Source organism: Grus americana, chromosome 1 (genome assembly GCF_028858705.1).
Source record: "Grus americana isolate bGruAme1 chromosome 1, bGruAme1.mat, whole genome shotgun sequence".
Taxonomy (NCBI): Eukaryota; Metazoa; Chordata; class Aves; order Gruiformes; family Gruidae; genus Grus; species Grus americana.
In genome coordinates, this window is record NC_072852.1 from 215,063,864 (window position 1) to 215,079,122 (window position 15,259).

Consider the following 15,259-nt stretch of genomic DNA (forward strand, 5'->3'; position numbering starts at 1 on the left):
AGCACCAAATGTTTCAGGGGCCAAAATATTTACTAAAGAGCTATTACACTGTGAGTTTCAGCACTCTGGAGTTAGATATTTCTTTGCAAAAGTAGCCAGAGAAGAGGCCTAGTCTCCACAAAGTATCGCGATGTCAACAGCTTGCAATTTTAACTGAAATTAGAAGCAGCTGCTGGGTTGTCAGTTCAGCAGTGCATTACCCAATGGCTTTACATCTTACTATGCTTTGTATAGATGCAGCACTGCCAAAAGTACCTGTAAGGTCTACAAAGGAGAGGTGTTTTATCCCTCCCAAGACTTAGCTGGAGAAATGAGAAATTCAAATTTTCAGAAAGCTCTTTTGTTTGTATGTCAAGCTTCTTTAACGAGGTTAACAGATCCCAGTAAAATTGAAGTCATTGGTTATTTTTGGTTGTTATTTTGGAGGAGGAAGTTTTGGTGGTAAGAGAAAAAAAGTATGCTACTGTTCTGGCAACTCTGTGAACTCAAAAGTTTCCACAGAGTTCCCTAGACTTTGGCTGAGAGCCTATGTTTACATATTTAATTTTAATTAATTGTAGCATTTTTTCTTTAAGAGCTTATCTGTCTTTATTAGTCCAAATAAAGGCCATAATTATGTGTGTTCCTTGAAACAGTGTATTTACTAGCAACCGATGGCTGACATCAAGTTGCTACAAGGAAAAATCAGCTAAGTGGGTTATTCTCAGCAAACCTTACTAGACAGTACAGCAAGCTGCAGATATCTCTGCTGTTGTAGTCAAAAATACTTCATGACAGATCCTTTTTTTTCCCCTTCTACTTGCCATATGTTTTATTTTTAAAACATCTAGTTTTGATCTGTCCGTTTCCTTTTAAAAGTCAAAATGAAAATAAATGGATGTATCTGAAGCTGCTGTCTAAATCCAAGACCTCCACTTCATTTCTTTTTTCAGCTGTGCTTACAATGACATCAGCAGAAGTTTTAATTGTTGCCAAAAAGCTCTGCTAAAAGACAAATCTGGGAAATGCCCTAGTTATGCCATTAGAAGGCCACTCAGTCATCGAATCCCAGACTGGTTTGGGTTGGAAGGGACCTTAAAACCCACCTAGTTCCAACCCCCCTGCCATGGGCAGGGACACCCTCCACTAGCCCACGTTGCCCAAAGCCCCATCCAGCCTGGCCTTGAACACTGCCAGGGAGCCAGGGGCAGCCACAGCTTCTCGGGGCAACCTGTGCCAGGGCCTCAGCACCCTCACAGGAAAGAATTTCTTCCTAATTTTTAATCTAAACCTACCCTCTTTCAGGTTAAAGCCAAGTTAGTGCTTTATACAGATCTTAGGAAATCTGTGGGCTTTAGAGCTGAATATCTTCTCCTGACTAAAAAATACATTAGGGCAAGATTTTTCTTGCACGAGTAGTCCTGTCCAGCCTTAAAATGTAGCTCTCTCCCCATCGGATGACTACGCCACTGATTCTGGACTAGCAGCGTTGCATGGCTGCTATTCTAATCCAGAATGTATGTGATTGAAATATCTTTAAAAATGGTTTTAAATACATTTGAAAGTCTTCTTGATCCCAATGAAACAGGCTAGAATGTGTTAGAATATCCTTACAGCTGATCCGAATGAATCATTACTGATGTCTTGCCAATTCTCGGTAATAGTCATTCCTTCTCGTCTGTGGCTGTGCTCCAGCACAGCATTTACCTGTGTTTAAGCCCATCCTTGTTTAGCAAAGCACTTAATCACATGCTTACATTTAAGCGTGTAATTAACTGCGATTGAAGTCAGAGAAATGTGTGTTCTTAAGTGTTTTGATGAGTCAGGGTACCTTGCTCTCAAAAATACAAGCAGATTCAGCAAGGGCTGAAATGAAATAGTTCATTCTGATATCCAAATAAATTAGGAATAGTTGCTATGGCAACCAAAAAGTTCAAGGTAATGTGTAGAAAGAGCAAAGTAATTGACAGCCCAATTAAGAATTCAGACCTGAAGTTAATTTTAAGGAGTCAGATATTTTGATTAAAACCTAATTTCTGATTAGAAGCTGAAATGGCTTTCTTATTGTTCCTTCTTTATGAAGTATCCAGTCCATTGGGCCTGATCCTACTGTAGGTTGAACCCGATGAAACAGGGATGGATGTCAGGGGCTGAATTCAGCCTGGGGAAGAGAGCCTTTCTTTGGGCATCGACTGCTGGCAGCTCTTAGGATATCAGCTTCTCAGACATGCAACTGTCCACCAAGAGGAGACAGAAACTTTCTGATTGTGTGTACAAACACTTATTTCTGTGAAATTGTCTTTTGCACTTGCAGAGGTAGTTTGGCTCACATGAGCGAGCGCTGCTCTCTGTACAGGCAGAATACACGCTGTGCTCATTTTCTCCAGGCTCTCTCTTGCATAGCAACATCTATCATATTAAATTCTCACCTTCCCTGATTCACTCTGATGTACAATCTTTATTAATGAGCAATCAGGGTGCGTATCAAATACTTTAGGTTTTCATCTGAATTTCTAAGAATCTATAAAACATGTCAGTAGTAATCAGAAAAAAATATATCCTTCATTTGAACCAAAACATGGGATGTCTTCAGCTCTTTTTTAATAGAATCCTGAATCTTTTCATCTTACAATAATGGAATAAGAAACTTTGCTTGAAGACATGGGAACTGTTTCCTTTAATCCTGAGAGCATGAAAAGTAATTTTTAGTATGCCAAATAAATATTAACAATCCAGTTGCTAAAGTAATCCCCTTCGGAATCAAGCTAGTTGATTTTCATTGTACACCTGTGCTCTATCAGAACAAAATGATTCGGGAAAAAAGTCCGTTTACCTAAGCTGCTTCTGATTATCCCTATTAATATACGCTTTGACTAAAAAAGAATAAAAAGTCAGCAGATTTCCCCCTGTATTTATTTGAATGCGATAAACAAAGATAAATGAGGATCTTATAAAATTACCGATATCTTTTTTTCTATGAACATGTATATACCCTTTGCTTTCTAGACTGTGCCAGTATGCATAAAACTTCTGCCAGAAGAAAGCACAGAAATGAAACTTGCCACCAAGCCCCGCTCCAACAGTGTACTTAAGCAGGTGCTAACTTTAGGTCAGGGTTTAGTCTTATTTGGACCAAAAGTTCTGCTAAAAAGTTTTACGTAAGTTTAAAAAAAAAAAAAAAAAAAGAGAAAAATTTGACCTGAATTCATGATGGGTGGGAAAAGGTATTTTTCGTTTCCAATTCCCAAATGTAGGTTCTGGAAGACAAAAACAACCTTACAATGTGATTTTCCTACAAAAGACTGTATGTTCATGAAAGTTTCCTTCTCATTTTGTCAGAATGGCTGGAGCTGTGAAACACAGAGTAATGTGCTGTAATGGCACAGAGATAACAAATTTATTTGAATTTCCAAAATTAATAATTAGTCCTTGTTGGTGACATGATGCTTTCCTTACTAAAGTCAAAATCTTTCAGGTGACACTACTGCATACTTTTTAACTAGAAGTGTCCTTAAATAACGGCTGTTTGCTAAGCAGTTGACTTCTTCATCGTCTTTATGTGCTGCATAAAGCTGTGGCCACTGCTTATAGCAAAGGCTGAAAAGGCAATATTCTGGCGTTTTATTTTTCACCCTGCCCCTCATTCCCTCGGCTTCCTTTGGGTCCAGATTTTTTGAAGCAGCCACCAGTTTTGAGAACTGTCAATGTACGAATTTCTAACCTGGAATTTCCCAGATGTGTTTTCCAGGAATGCCGAGGTCCCTGCTGACTCCCTTGGACATTATGGCATGTACCGATTGCCACCCAGCTACCCGGGCTCTGCATCTGGGTGGTCGCTTTAAGAAACAGATGCCTCCATTTGCTTGTCTTCTGAAAGAGGATGGATAATCGTAACACACTTTAGAGATTGTATTGAAACCCAATTAAAACCTCTCATGTTTCTTAGTAGATATTATTACTCAAGGGCAGGGTATGATTTCCTTCATTTTTCTCAGTCCTTTTTTTGGACTGTTGAACAAATTTCAAATGCTGTTACCACTGTCAAGAATTAATTTAATGGAGAAACATTTTTCTTTCCCCACTGAGGCATTGTTCATGCTGCTGTTCTCCACACTACCATTCCATTCTGTGACACATGTCTACCTCACTATTACTACACTTCTCTTCGTTAATGTAATGATCACTTCTCCATCTGTGAACTTATATTCATTTAGGATATAACATCAGATGATTTATTCTTATCTTCAGAATGTAATTACGCACTCTCTGATGTTACTATTTAAACAAAAGGTCATTTTTCTCCAGGTTGCTCTTCCCATGTTCATGTTTTCAAACAAAACAGTCACTGAAGCCAGGAATAACCCTGCCAGTTTTCCTCCCATAATCATATGGATTGGCTAGACAAAGCACTCTGAAGACCTCAGGACACTAATAGACTGTTTCTGGAGATCAATGTCAGAGATATCAGTATGATTGGATTACTTTTAGGATGTAAGCCTAATCCAAGATTTTTGTTCCTGTGTTTTGGCAGGAAAGCCCAGTAGTTTCTTTCCAGACGACAGTTTTATAGACTCTGGAGAAATTGATGTTGGCAGACGAGCCACACAGAAGATCCCTCCTGGTACCTTTTGGAGATCTCAGGTGTTCATCGACCACCCAGTGCATCTGAAATTCAATGTGTCTTTAGGAAAGGCAGCTCTGGTTGGCATCTATGGCAGAAAAGGCCTCCCGCCATCACATACACAGGTAATGGAACCTCATTTCAATTAAATAATAGTTGTCTTAAATTGTATGTTCTTATGGCTTACTGTTTTATTTCAGCTATTCCTTTCAAGAATTTGTTGCATGCTTGCAAGGTGTTAAAGGTCACCTGTCCGGAGAAAGATAATCAAGTGACAACTGCAAAATTTACACACATTAAGCCGGTGGGCTGTAGGCAGAGGCAAAGCGGGCAGTTGCCTAAGGCAGCAAGCTGCCAGAGGAGGAGAAGGGTTTTGTGGGCTGGTGGTCGCAGAGGGTATCAGCTGGTTGCTTAAGGCAGCATGAGATACCACCTTCTCCATCCAGCGTCCCTTGCAGCAGCAGCCACGCTCAACCTACGTCAAAAAGAATCATCTCTTAAGCAGTCTTGTGTATCTCAGGTCTGTCTCCCTCTTTCAGCCTCTGCCTTTCCCCTCTCATGGTAAGGGCAGCAAGACCCCAGTCACTCACCCTCATGGGAGCACGATTCACTTTTGTCTTCTGTGCTGAAATGCCTTGAGCCAACTCTTCACATTATGCATGTTGACTGTCAGATTAGACTGACGTTGGTCAGAGCGCGGTAATTGGTGTATAACCAAACACAAACAAATTTTTACAAAAAGCCACTGGCTTACTTCAGCAGAAATCAAGATATAATTATTCTGTAGGACTAAAATGAATTTGATTGCTTTTCTTGACACACCTTGGCAAAAGCCTTTTCAAGAAGTCACTTTCTGGGACAAGCTCTGAAGAACCTTCCCTTTAAATAAGGAATTTGTACATTATTTTCTCTGCTTTCCATTTCAGTTTCTAAGCTGCTCTTAACCAGATTGATTAATACATTGGGGTGTAACTCTCATTGGCAATGCAAAGCATCTTACTCCCACTTGCCTCAGCAAGTTATCAAAGTATTACCAGGTTTTTATTAATTTTCTAACTTACCCCTCCCCTCCACTATTGAGAAGCCTAGTAACCAACCAACTATTTGAGATCTATAGAAATACTCTGCTTTTATTTTCTTTTTGAACAAACAAATACATTTATTATTTATTACAATCTTTCTGGGTAGTATGGGATTTTCTACATATTAGCACACCTGCAACTTATTTATATCAAAGAGGTGTCATAAATCTACACTTTCTCTGCCTGCTTTTCTGCAGAATTAAAATATTTCAATAGGATCAGCAGGACGTAAATTTAGTGACACAATAGTGCTGTTATTGCCCATTTTTAATCAGTCTCTTTTTACGGGGAATTTCAAACATTTAAAACTTAAAACTCCTGTATTATTTAAATAAAACTCAAGTCATGGTTACATAATACGGCAGATCAGAAGTCTGTATTAACTCTGATTTTTCTTGTTTATTATCATTATTAATTTCCGTTATGGAACAGGAGTTATTTCATTAATAGTTTCAATTGTTTAAATAACGAAATGTAAAATTTAACACCTAAACCTCAAGTCTATTTAACTTAAAGCAAAATCTTTAAACGTAGCAGGGCGCTACACCCAACCATAGTAATGTTTTAAGCAACTAAGAAGCCCAGACGGACTTCACCATTGCTGCTGTTTTTTCTTCAACCTCATTTTTTTCCTGGGATATTTTGAGTGATTTGTCAGTGTTAGGACCTTTCCCGTTTAAAACAGTGTGATTGTGTATCAGTTGAAGCCTCAGCTGAGAATGAGATGTTAAATGTGGGATGTGGCACGTGTTTGTCAATATTACGTGCTGGAGGAGGCGATGCATTTGCTCAGAGTCCTTGTAAGTGCTGCTTTTTGTGTAGCCACTGATTGAGAGCTGCCAATCATTATTTGGACCAAAACATCACCAAAAAATGACTTGAGGGACATTTTTGTTCAAACAATAAAAGTCATGGTACACAAATAGAAACAGATCCCAAAACCCACCCTGTTCTGAAGAAATAACTTAATGAAACTGCAGATATTGAAACAATATTGATGTATTACTTGTTAATAGTTAATTTACTTTTGAAATGATCCCTTTTCCTAGATTTATCATTTTATAAACTTGCTGTCAATTAAAACATTGTTCTCTTTCTGTATATTTTGATATGAAGTTTAATCCTTAACATTTAATCTCACCATAGCTTAATAGCTTGAGGAATCATTAAATAGGTAACCTGTTTTCTGTGTTGGAATTGTACACATCTCTCATAGTTAATACATATTACACAAATCTCATCTTTTCTCTTGCATAATCCAGAGTATCTGCTGCACCCCATAAATCTGCGAAATGAGGTTTGTATTTCCAAATTTTGTAAGGAATTTCATAAACAAGACTTTGACAAAATATATGCTTAGAGCAGTGATACAATCTCCCCTGGAAGAATTTAATAAAAGGTCAAATTTTTTTCCCCAGTTTATCTAGTTGCTGGCAGTAGTAAAATTCTGGCTGATCGTCAGGTTTTCTTCTGTGTTAGATAAATAGATATTTCTTCTGTTTGGATAATCTGTCTTCTGTAGCGTGGGCCTTAACATAGTCTATTCTCTTTCAGGATCTTTGAATTGATCCCAAGGCTGTAGACTCTTAGCATATATTCCTGAATTTGGTAAAATGTTAAAAGTCACATTTATCCATGCTAGAACAATAAACTATTCCAGATTCTCTTTGGGAAACTTTCTCTGCCTGTGGTGGTCTGTCTTCTAGTCAAGGTTGCCAACAACCATGGACACTAATAAGTATGAAGAAAATGCAAGCTCCAAATTTCTGTAGTTATAGAAATGGAGCCTGAATAAGCCTGAAATAGTTTACTGTTAACTAAAGGCATTTCTTCTCATTCTTCTCAACAAATCATAATAAAAGTTACATAATTTTATTATGGTCTATCAGATTTAATCTTCCTAGATCAAATAATTTTTTAAACTCTTTTTAGCCTAGGCTAAATTTTGTTAAATCATAAATTTTAAAGATTGGCCATCACAGCTTGTGGGAGGCATTTTTCTATTTGTGCAATTTGAATTGATTAACGTGGTATTTTATCTACGATTTCCTTGCTTGCAATAACTCTACTTGCATATTAAAAATTTCTGAATGTATTAAAATGCAATAAAGCACGATCCATTTGTGGTACAATTAATATATACAACTAGTAACTAGTAATTTTGCAAAGTCATCAACATCCACAGCAGCATCTTTCACATATTTATATAAAAATAAACTTTTGGCAGGAAGCCCCAAGTAAGCATAACCCAGACTGGACCGTAACAACAGCAGCTCACCGTAGCTGGGTGCCTTGAAATTATTTTCATCTCACTAAGCTTTAAGCATCCTCATCTAGTATGTAGCGAGAAAGGGCTGGTCCTAAGGCACAATCCATGGTCATTTCTTAGATGTCAACTTTAGGATGAGGCAAATTGCATTCTAGAAGTATCTCTTTCTTTGACTGCAATCCAGTGGTTCTAGAAAACTAATTCAAGCTGCCACAGAGATGTTACCACTTCATGAGATGAACTTTACCTGTGGTGTCTGCAGTTACCTTTTAAAAATCTAGTCAGTCTGTTCCATCATGCTGCAAAATGGAAATGGAACTATGTTGGCTTTTCTCTTACTGGTTTTAAGTTCTTCAGGTACACCTGGCCAATGTTTTCCTCAGTCAAACGCAACTCCACTGAGACACTCCCAGCAACCAGACAGCGCCGTGATGTCCTCTGTCACTGCCCTTCTCAGCCGTGTCACTGAGGCCATGCTGAGACCAGATGAGGAATCAGCCTAGGCAATACCTCATCCTCGAGGTGGCTACAAATATCTGGCTCGCAAAGTGCCATTCAAACCTCTCACTGGTATCCTCTTAAACTTAAAATCACTAAATCTTTTTTTTTTTTTTTTCAAAATAGAAACTTACATTTTTAATTATTTTTTAAGATTTTATATTTTTATGTTGTATATTTTATAATTTGTATTTACATGATATTTTTTTCAAAATAGAAACTCTGTCTCTGACAAAGCTAACTTGGGTAGACACCCAAAAGGAATGCCTTTTGCAGGCGTGCCAGCTTTTATGTTCTCAAAAGACACTTCAGCACCAAATTTGAGAGATCTATATACTGAAATACAGCAAAAAATTAAAGCAAGGCTCAAACCGTTATTTCATGTAAATAAATATTTTAAAATACTGTAATAAAAATACTCTAGGGACAAATTTTGTCATTTCATGTGCAAGCTATGTCACATATAGCTATTTCTCAAAATGTTGTTGGAAAGAAACACTTTTAATTTTTTTTCAACTTAGCAATGAGTGCAGAGGAAAACATGTCATGGAATTGTAGAATCATTTTGGTTGGAAAAGACCTTTAAGATCAATGTCATCAAGTCCGTACCTTGCTTGACGTTGAAGACCATACCAGACAACTTAATAATATAACAGAAGCACCAAATTTTGCTACAGTAAAGTCAAAAGGGATAATGAATCAAAAGCCTAAATATTGTTGCCACACTCAGCCAACACTCAGCAGCCATTCAGTGCAGCACCATTTACTGGTACCAAAATAAGTGTTGTTGTTTCTTTCTGCCTGTCTTCCTCCTTCCTGCCAAAAACTAAAAGCTTATTTGACCAACTGGATGAGAGAGGCAAAACCAAGTGAAGTCAAGGAATAGAAAAACTACGCTGTGCCTCAACTGCAGGGTTCTGCTCACAAGATGTCCCGTTCACCTAAACACATGCTAAAAGTCAGATTAGATAAGGTTCACATAACATTAGTGATGTCTGCTAGGCTTGTATCTGACTCGTCCTATTAATATATTACCAGACAGAATACAATTATTGCAGAAAGTCAGTAGAAAGTTATTTAAATCGGGAACTAAAGGTTGTTGCAATACTAGTAGCAAAATCAAAGCAGTTATTCAGCTGGTTACCCTGGCAAAAAATAAGTATGTCCTTTTGAGGAAAATTTCCAAAAGCTACCCTTTAAATGGGACTTTTACATATTACTTTTTCTCTTTTCCATCTTCATCTTGTATGATCTTTTAACCACTTTTGCTATTAAGATAAAACCCTTGCTGGCTAAGCAAAATACTTCTGCAAAACCTCTACCAGAATTTCCTTACAAATACCTCTTATCTTTTTCTTGGTGACCCATAGCAATTCTGGCAAACAACCCAGTTAGGCCAGATACATTTTTCTATCCATTTTCCTTTATTAGCCAAGACACAAAGAAACTAACAAATAAGGTTCTTACATCATACGTACAGTGCCATTTCAGCATGGTCCCTGGACCTCGTGTTTCCCTGCCTGTGTTTCTACAGAATGAGAACAGATCAGTAGGGTCAGTATGCCCCAAATCACATTCTAAATAAAGATGATTTCTTGATTCATGTAATTACAGGAAAATGCATTCATATACTAGCTATTTCCAAAATGGTTATTTGCAGGTAGTCCAGGAATGTACTTGATTTACCAGAGAAAATCCTGTTTATGATACTTCTGTAGATTACGTTTCTAATACTCAATGCAAAGTATGTCTCCCTCATAAGACAGACCCCAAGCAAGAGACTTAAGCTAGAGGAAACCTGAAATAAACACAAACATCACTCTTTTTTTATGTTTCAGTTTGACTTTGTCGAGCTCCTTGATGGAAGACGTCTACTGACGCAGGAGGAGAGAAGCTTAGAAGGACCTCAGCGGCAACACAGAGCTTTTGTGCCCTTGTCCAGCCATGAGACAGGATTTATCCAATATTTAGATTCAGGAATATGGCATTTAGCCTTCTACAATGATGGCAAGGAATCGGAAGTGGTTTCTTTTCTTACTACTGCTATTGGTAAGGATTTCCTGTATTATTCTTACACTCCTAAATATGCCTCGAGGCCAGGTATTAATGCACGTACTCAAATTGCGTGGTAGCTTTGTGTGGTTTCAGAGAGAATGCTTGTAGGGGATGTATTTAGCAACAGGCTGAATACTGTTAGGCCCTAAATATCTCATAAGCATTTTGTAGGTCTTTTTAGTAACTATATCCGGAACGAGATTCTACCCAGTGCCAAAGATGGATTACAAGCTTGAAATTCCCTGCTTCATTTTCTTCCTTTGATCTTCTTTTTATTTAGGTTTTTTGGTTGGTTGGTTGGGTTTTTTCTCTTTGTGGAGCAGAGGTATAGGAATGATTGAAGAGCACGCAGCAGCACCATGCAACGGTTTTGTGTGATACACAGTCCTGCCTTTGAGCACCATCAAAATTACTCAAGCTGGAGTTCATGCAGAGTACTGGGGTTAAAATTCCAATAAAGAGCACTACAAGGCTTGGTAGTAGGACCCACAATAACACGAATCTTTGTTTCTCCTTGCTAACAGAAAGAAGCTGAGATTTCTTAAGAAGAACAAATTAACTAAACAGGTCTCAGTTTCTCTGGCAGTAAAGTGCCCTGCCAGTTCAGCGCAAAGGCACTGATTTGTTGCTGTCCGAGGAGAAAAGGATGCTGCCTCTGGGCTGCCTGACAGCCTAGCACACTGGGTGTTCTTCTTCCACCCTGTAAATATTAGAATCTGGTTCTGATTCAATAATATTTAATTTTAAATTAGACTGACCTCCTGAAACTGCTCATATACCCAAATTAATTTGGTTGTAATTTAAAGATTGCTTCATAAAGCTAGCACTCAGCTTTCTTCGAGCCACAGTGATTGTTTAATGGACTTTTTTTCTTTGCTGAAAAAAGCAGACTCATTCCAAAGCTGCCATTAATCCCTCTCCCAGAAGAGGCATTGGCGTTGAGTCTCAGCTGTCTGCAATAGTTACCTAAGAGCTATGGGCTGTAATTTGTCTTGGCAGGTTAATTAAAAGTTTAGGTCTTATTAAAGCAAAGTCATTAAGATCCCAATATTCTGTTTTAGCGCTAAAGTTTATCTAATGCAGAAGTAGAAACACTCCTTAATGCTCTTTGTTAGATTTAGAACCTGTAAACGCACATGTTCAATCCTGTTCACAGTTAAGCAACACTAAAAATAGTTGCATGTTAACTTATGAAATTGAAGTCCTGCTCTATAGAATGCAGATTTAGTTTCATTTAATTTGCTTTAGCAATTTGAGTTTTTACTTACACCGACCACCTTCTGCCCAGAAGAAGCTCCAGGTAATCTTCTGAGTGACTTCTTTTTCTTTGTCTAAGAATTTCTTCATCACAGGAAAATCGGTAAAGCTCTCACAGCAGAAAACACTTTTAAAGCACAGTCACTAGTTGTTCTTGTTTTCAAAGTGCTGCTAAGTATTCCAGCCAGACTTTTCTCTTGGCCTCACTGCACTGTCATAAGGGGGGAAAAACCAAAAAGCCAAACCATTCTGAATTTTTCTTTGAACAGGAGGTGAATGGTATGGGTGAGAAGCGTGTCGGACTGTCTTTAAGGCAATGCTATTTTTTTTGTTTATACTCTGCTGTACCTTCACGACCACGTGATAAGTAGAACGGTCCACAGAATATCCCCCCTGCTTACCTTGAATCATTCTGTCTTTCAGTACAAGGAAGTTTTCTTTTGCTGTACCACAAGAAAGAGCTTTGCCCCGTATGTGGGAATCACTTTACCCACTGGCAGCTGTATAGCAACACAAAGCTACAGTGTGCAGGAAAAACTGTTTAGGTACAAGCTCTCCACTTTGAAACTCACTTGAGATAAGTAAAAATTTTAGATGGGAAGAGGTGGCTTCTTGGCTAGAATGTGGCCAGAGAAGTGCAGCATTTTTATACGTGCCATAAAAAAATGTAATAACCATAACAAGTTGGAACCTTTCTTCTCTAGACTAGATTTCGACAACTTGTTTAAAAAAAATCAAGGCAGGTGTTTTGTGTAAATGTACTGTAATGCTTCAGAACCTTTCTAGTGTATTCATGAGGTCTGGCAAGACATGGTTGCTACATTTTAAGTCTATAAATACCATAATACTGTAGTGTTATAATTTTTGTCAGTGCCAGAGTAAAGAGGATACAGCAACCTGACGCAGTGTTTATGAACTAGGGTGTTAAATTGCAGTGCCAAACAAATAAATCAAGTCATACCTGATGGGAGCCTCAGATCTTTCTGTGTGGGGTGAAGAACCTGCAGAGGAGTTGTGCTGACTGTCAGAGACAAGGTGCCATTTAATTTGATTTCTGCGACCGGAGCACATAGAAAAATCTCCCTTTATTATTGCACTGACATAGGGCTTACAGTGAGAGTGTGTTTGAAAAGTATAGCTGTGATGAAGGAAGTAGGATCTGATGATCTGAGAAGAGGACCAGCAGCCTGGAACTCCTGAATTCTGATTGATGTGCTAATTCTGACCCAGCCCAGGCTCATGCTTCAGCTGCTCACCACGTAAAACTGAGGAGAGTGACATTTCCCCAGAGATGCTGCGAGGCTGATAGAACTGCTGGGAAAATGCATTAAGCATTAATTAATAATCAGGGATAATAGTAGAAAGCACAAAATTGATAATGGTGATCATAATGATAAGTTCATAAAGCCAAACTGTGCAGCCATTCCTCAGGCAAACCTCCCCTGTGAGTAAGGACTCACCTGAGTAAAGGACTATAGCTTTTACTTCAGCAATAAAAATGTTGAGTGGAAAGCGTGCTGATTTTCCAAGTATATCTGCTATGTTCCAACAGACTGAACTTTTCAGAGCCGGTAAAATCATTGCAGGCTCTATATGACATTATAAACTGCAATTGCTGTCCAGTGCTTGTCTGGAAAGATTTGGCCTCCATTATTCTAGAGAAAACTGGAGAAAAATGGAAAAAAGCATCTGTATTCCCAGTTTGATAACACACACTTAATTTCATAAATTGTGAGGCTGTCCATCATACGGTTTTGGAGTCCAATATAGGTGTAACTGAATCCACTCAGGAACATTAGCACTGATTTTGAGGGCAGGAGATGGCAGTTTAGCCTGTTTTCTGAGAGGATGTGGAACTATCATCACTAAAAAGGTAGGTGGTATCAAAATGCGTGCGTGTTACATGCCACAGCACATAAACCTGGGGAGACTACAGCATCGTAATGCCTGTCAGAGCTTACGCTTCTGCATAATACAGGCAATTCAGGTGGAGAGGGAAAAAAAAAGATTATTCTGGAAAAGTTTTCATCTTTTAATAGCATTTTTATATCCCATTCCTCTGAATTACAATGCAAGACATTATAAAGGAACGGACAATCAAGGTCTCTCAATAATAAATTAACCTTTTTGTAAATGACATTGGCGGCACTTTCTGAAATTTCTAATAGAAACGCTTCTCTGAAAAGCACCTTGTGCATTCACCTCTGCCTGATAGTGGTGATTTATTCAGAGCAATCTTGTGTAAGTGGAGCAAAATAGTAGGCTGAGGAATCAGCTGGAATCAGCACATCTGAGACAGAGATGTTGGCCAAAAATCTGCTCAGGAGAAGCAAGAAACATCTGAGAGCCTGAAAACAGCATCGACGGAGTCGGAGAGAAAGTGTCTTCCAGCAGCTGTTACTGCTGAGCTCAGGCAAGCTTGGCTGTGCAGGGCCACTGAGAAATCAAAAGGAAAAGCAAAACCAGCTGTCTGTGAGAGCAGAGCATCTCTGTTTACCAGCATGGCACCCAACAAGTAATAGGAAACACATGTAGAACACCCGTGATAGGATGCAAGGTTTTATCTCACTTTTATCTTCTGCAAGAGACAAGGCTTAAGTTCAAGAAAAGAACCCTTGTTCCTCCTGCCCCCTCCACTACCCGTAAACTACCGTAAGTACTTTCCTCCATCAAAGTGCAAAGCGAGCTGAGGGTGTTCTTTATAAGGGGCTGCCGGCACATACAGCACTTTGCAATATACATCAAAAGGCAAGCTCCCTTCCTGCAAGAGCCTAAAATATAACCCACCCCCATACCGTCCCTAGGACATCAGTTCACACATGGAAAGGATGCCAGCAGAGGAGCACTTTGCGGTAGGACTGAGCTTAGAGAGGAGAGAAGAAATTACAGGGCACAGAGGCAAGCGTGGGACTGGGAACCCTCCTTGTGTGAGAGGTGACAATAATGACTCTTCCTTAGCTCTGAGTGAAAATGCGTTTGTGTTTAGCTTGGTCTTAGCAAAGGGAAAAGGAAAAGCCTGAGTAGCTCAGATTTGCTTCCCTTACTTTTGCTGCCTGTGTGTAGGCTAACTTAAACTCAACTTCCAATTCAGAGGGGATGCATAAGTGTGATCCACTTACAGTCTCAAAGCCATTCATGTTATCTACACTTGCTTTGCTAATGTCTGGAGAAGTCTAAATTGGTTTCATATAAATATTGAGGAGTCAAGAGACTGTGCAGGCTAACATGGGGTGTGATCTGTTCTGGCTTACACTTTCTTTTAGCTCCTTAATGCCTGAGTTACTTGACTTAAAACTCCCCCATGTACGATTAGATCTTCAGGACTCTGAATAAGGAAAAGCGTTTTTAATATCCCAGCTACCCTTTTCTGAACTTCTCCTTAGGCTATATCCAGCAAAACAGGCTGAAATTTTAGCAAGTACTTTGCTGAATCAGGACCCTTTAACTGTTAATGGGACTCCAGCTGCTCCGTGGAAGTGCTCAGTTACTACAAGTGGT

General features: G+C 38.8%; 1 protein-coding gene across 2 annotated transcripts in view; it reads left to right on the forward strand.

Moving 5' to 3' along the window:
* TENM4 (teneurin transmembrane protein 4) overlaps positions 1 to 15,259 on the forward strand; it is a 622,246-nt gene that overhangs the window by 430,647 nt on the left and 176,340 nt on the right. For both annotated transcript variants that reach the window (XM_054803254.1, XM_054803243.1), the window contains 2 exons: positions 4,511 to 4,725; positions 10,288 to 10,498. In XM_054803254.1, the coding sequence (XP_054659229.1) occupies positions 4,511 to 4,725; positions 10,288 to 10,498 (426 nt within the window). The remainder of the gene's footprint in view (positions 1 to 4,510; positions 4,726 to 10,287; positions 10,499 to 15,259) is intronic.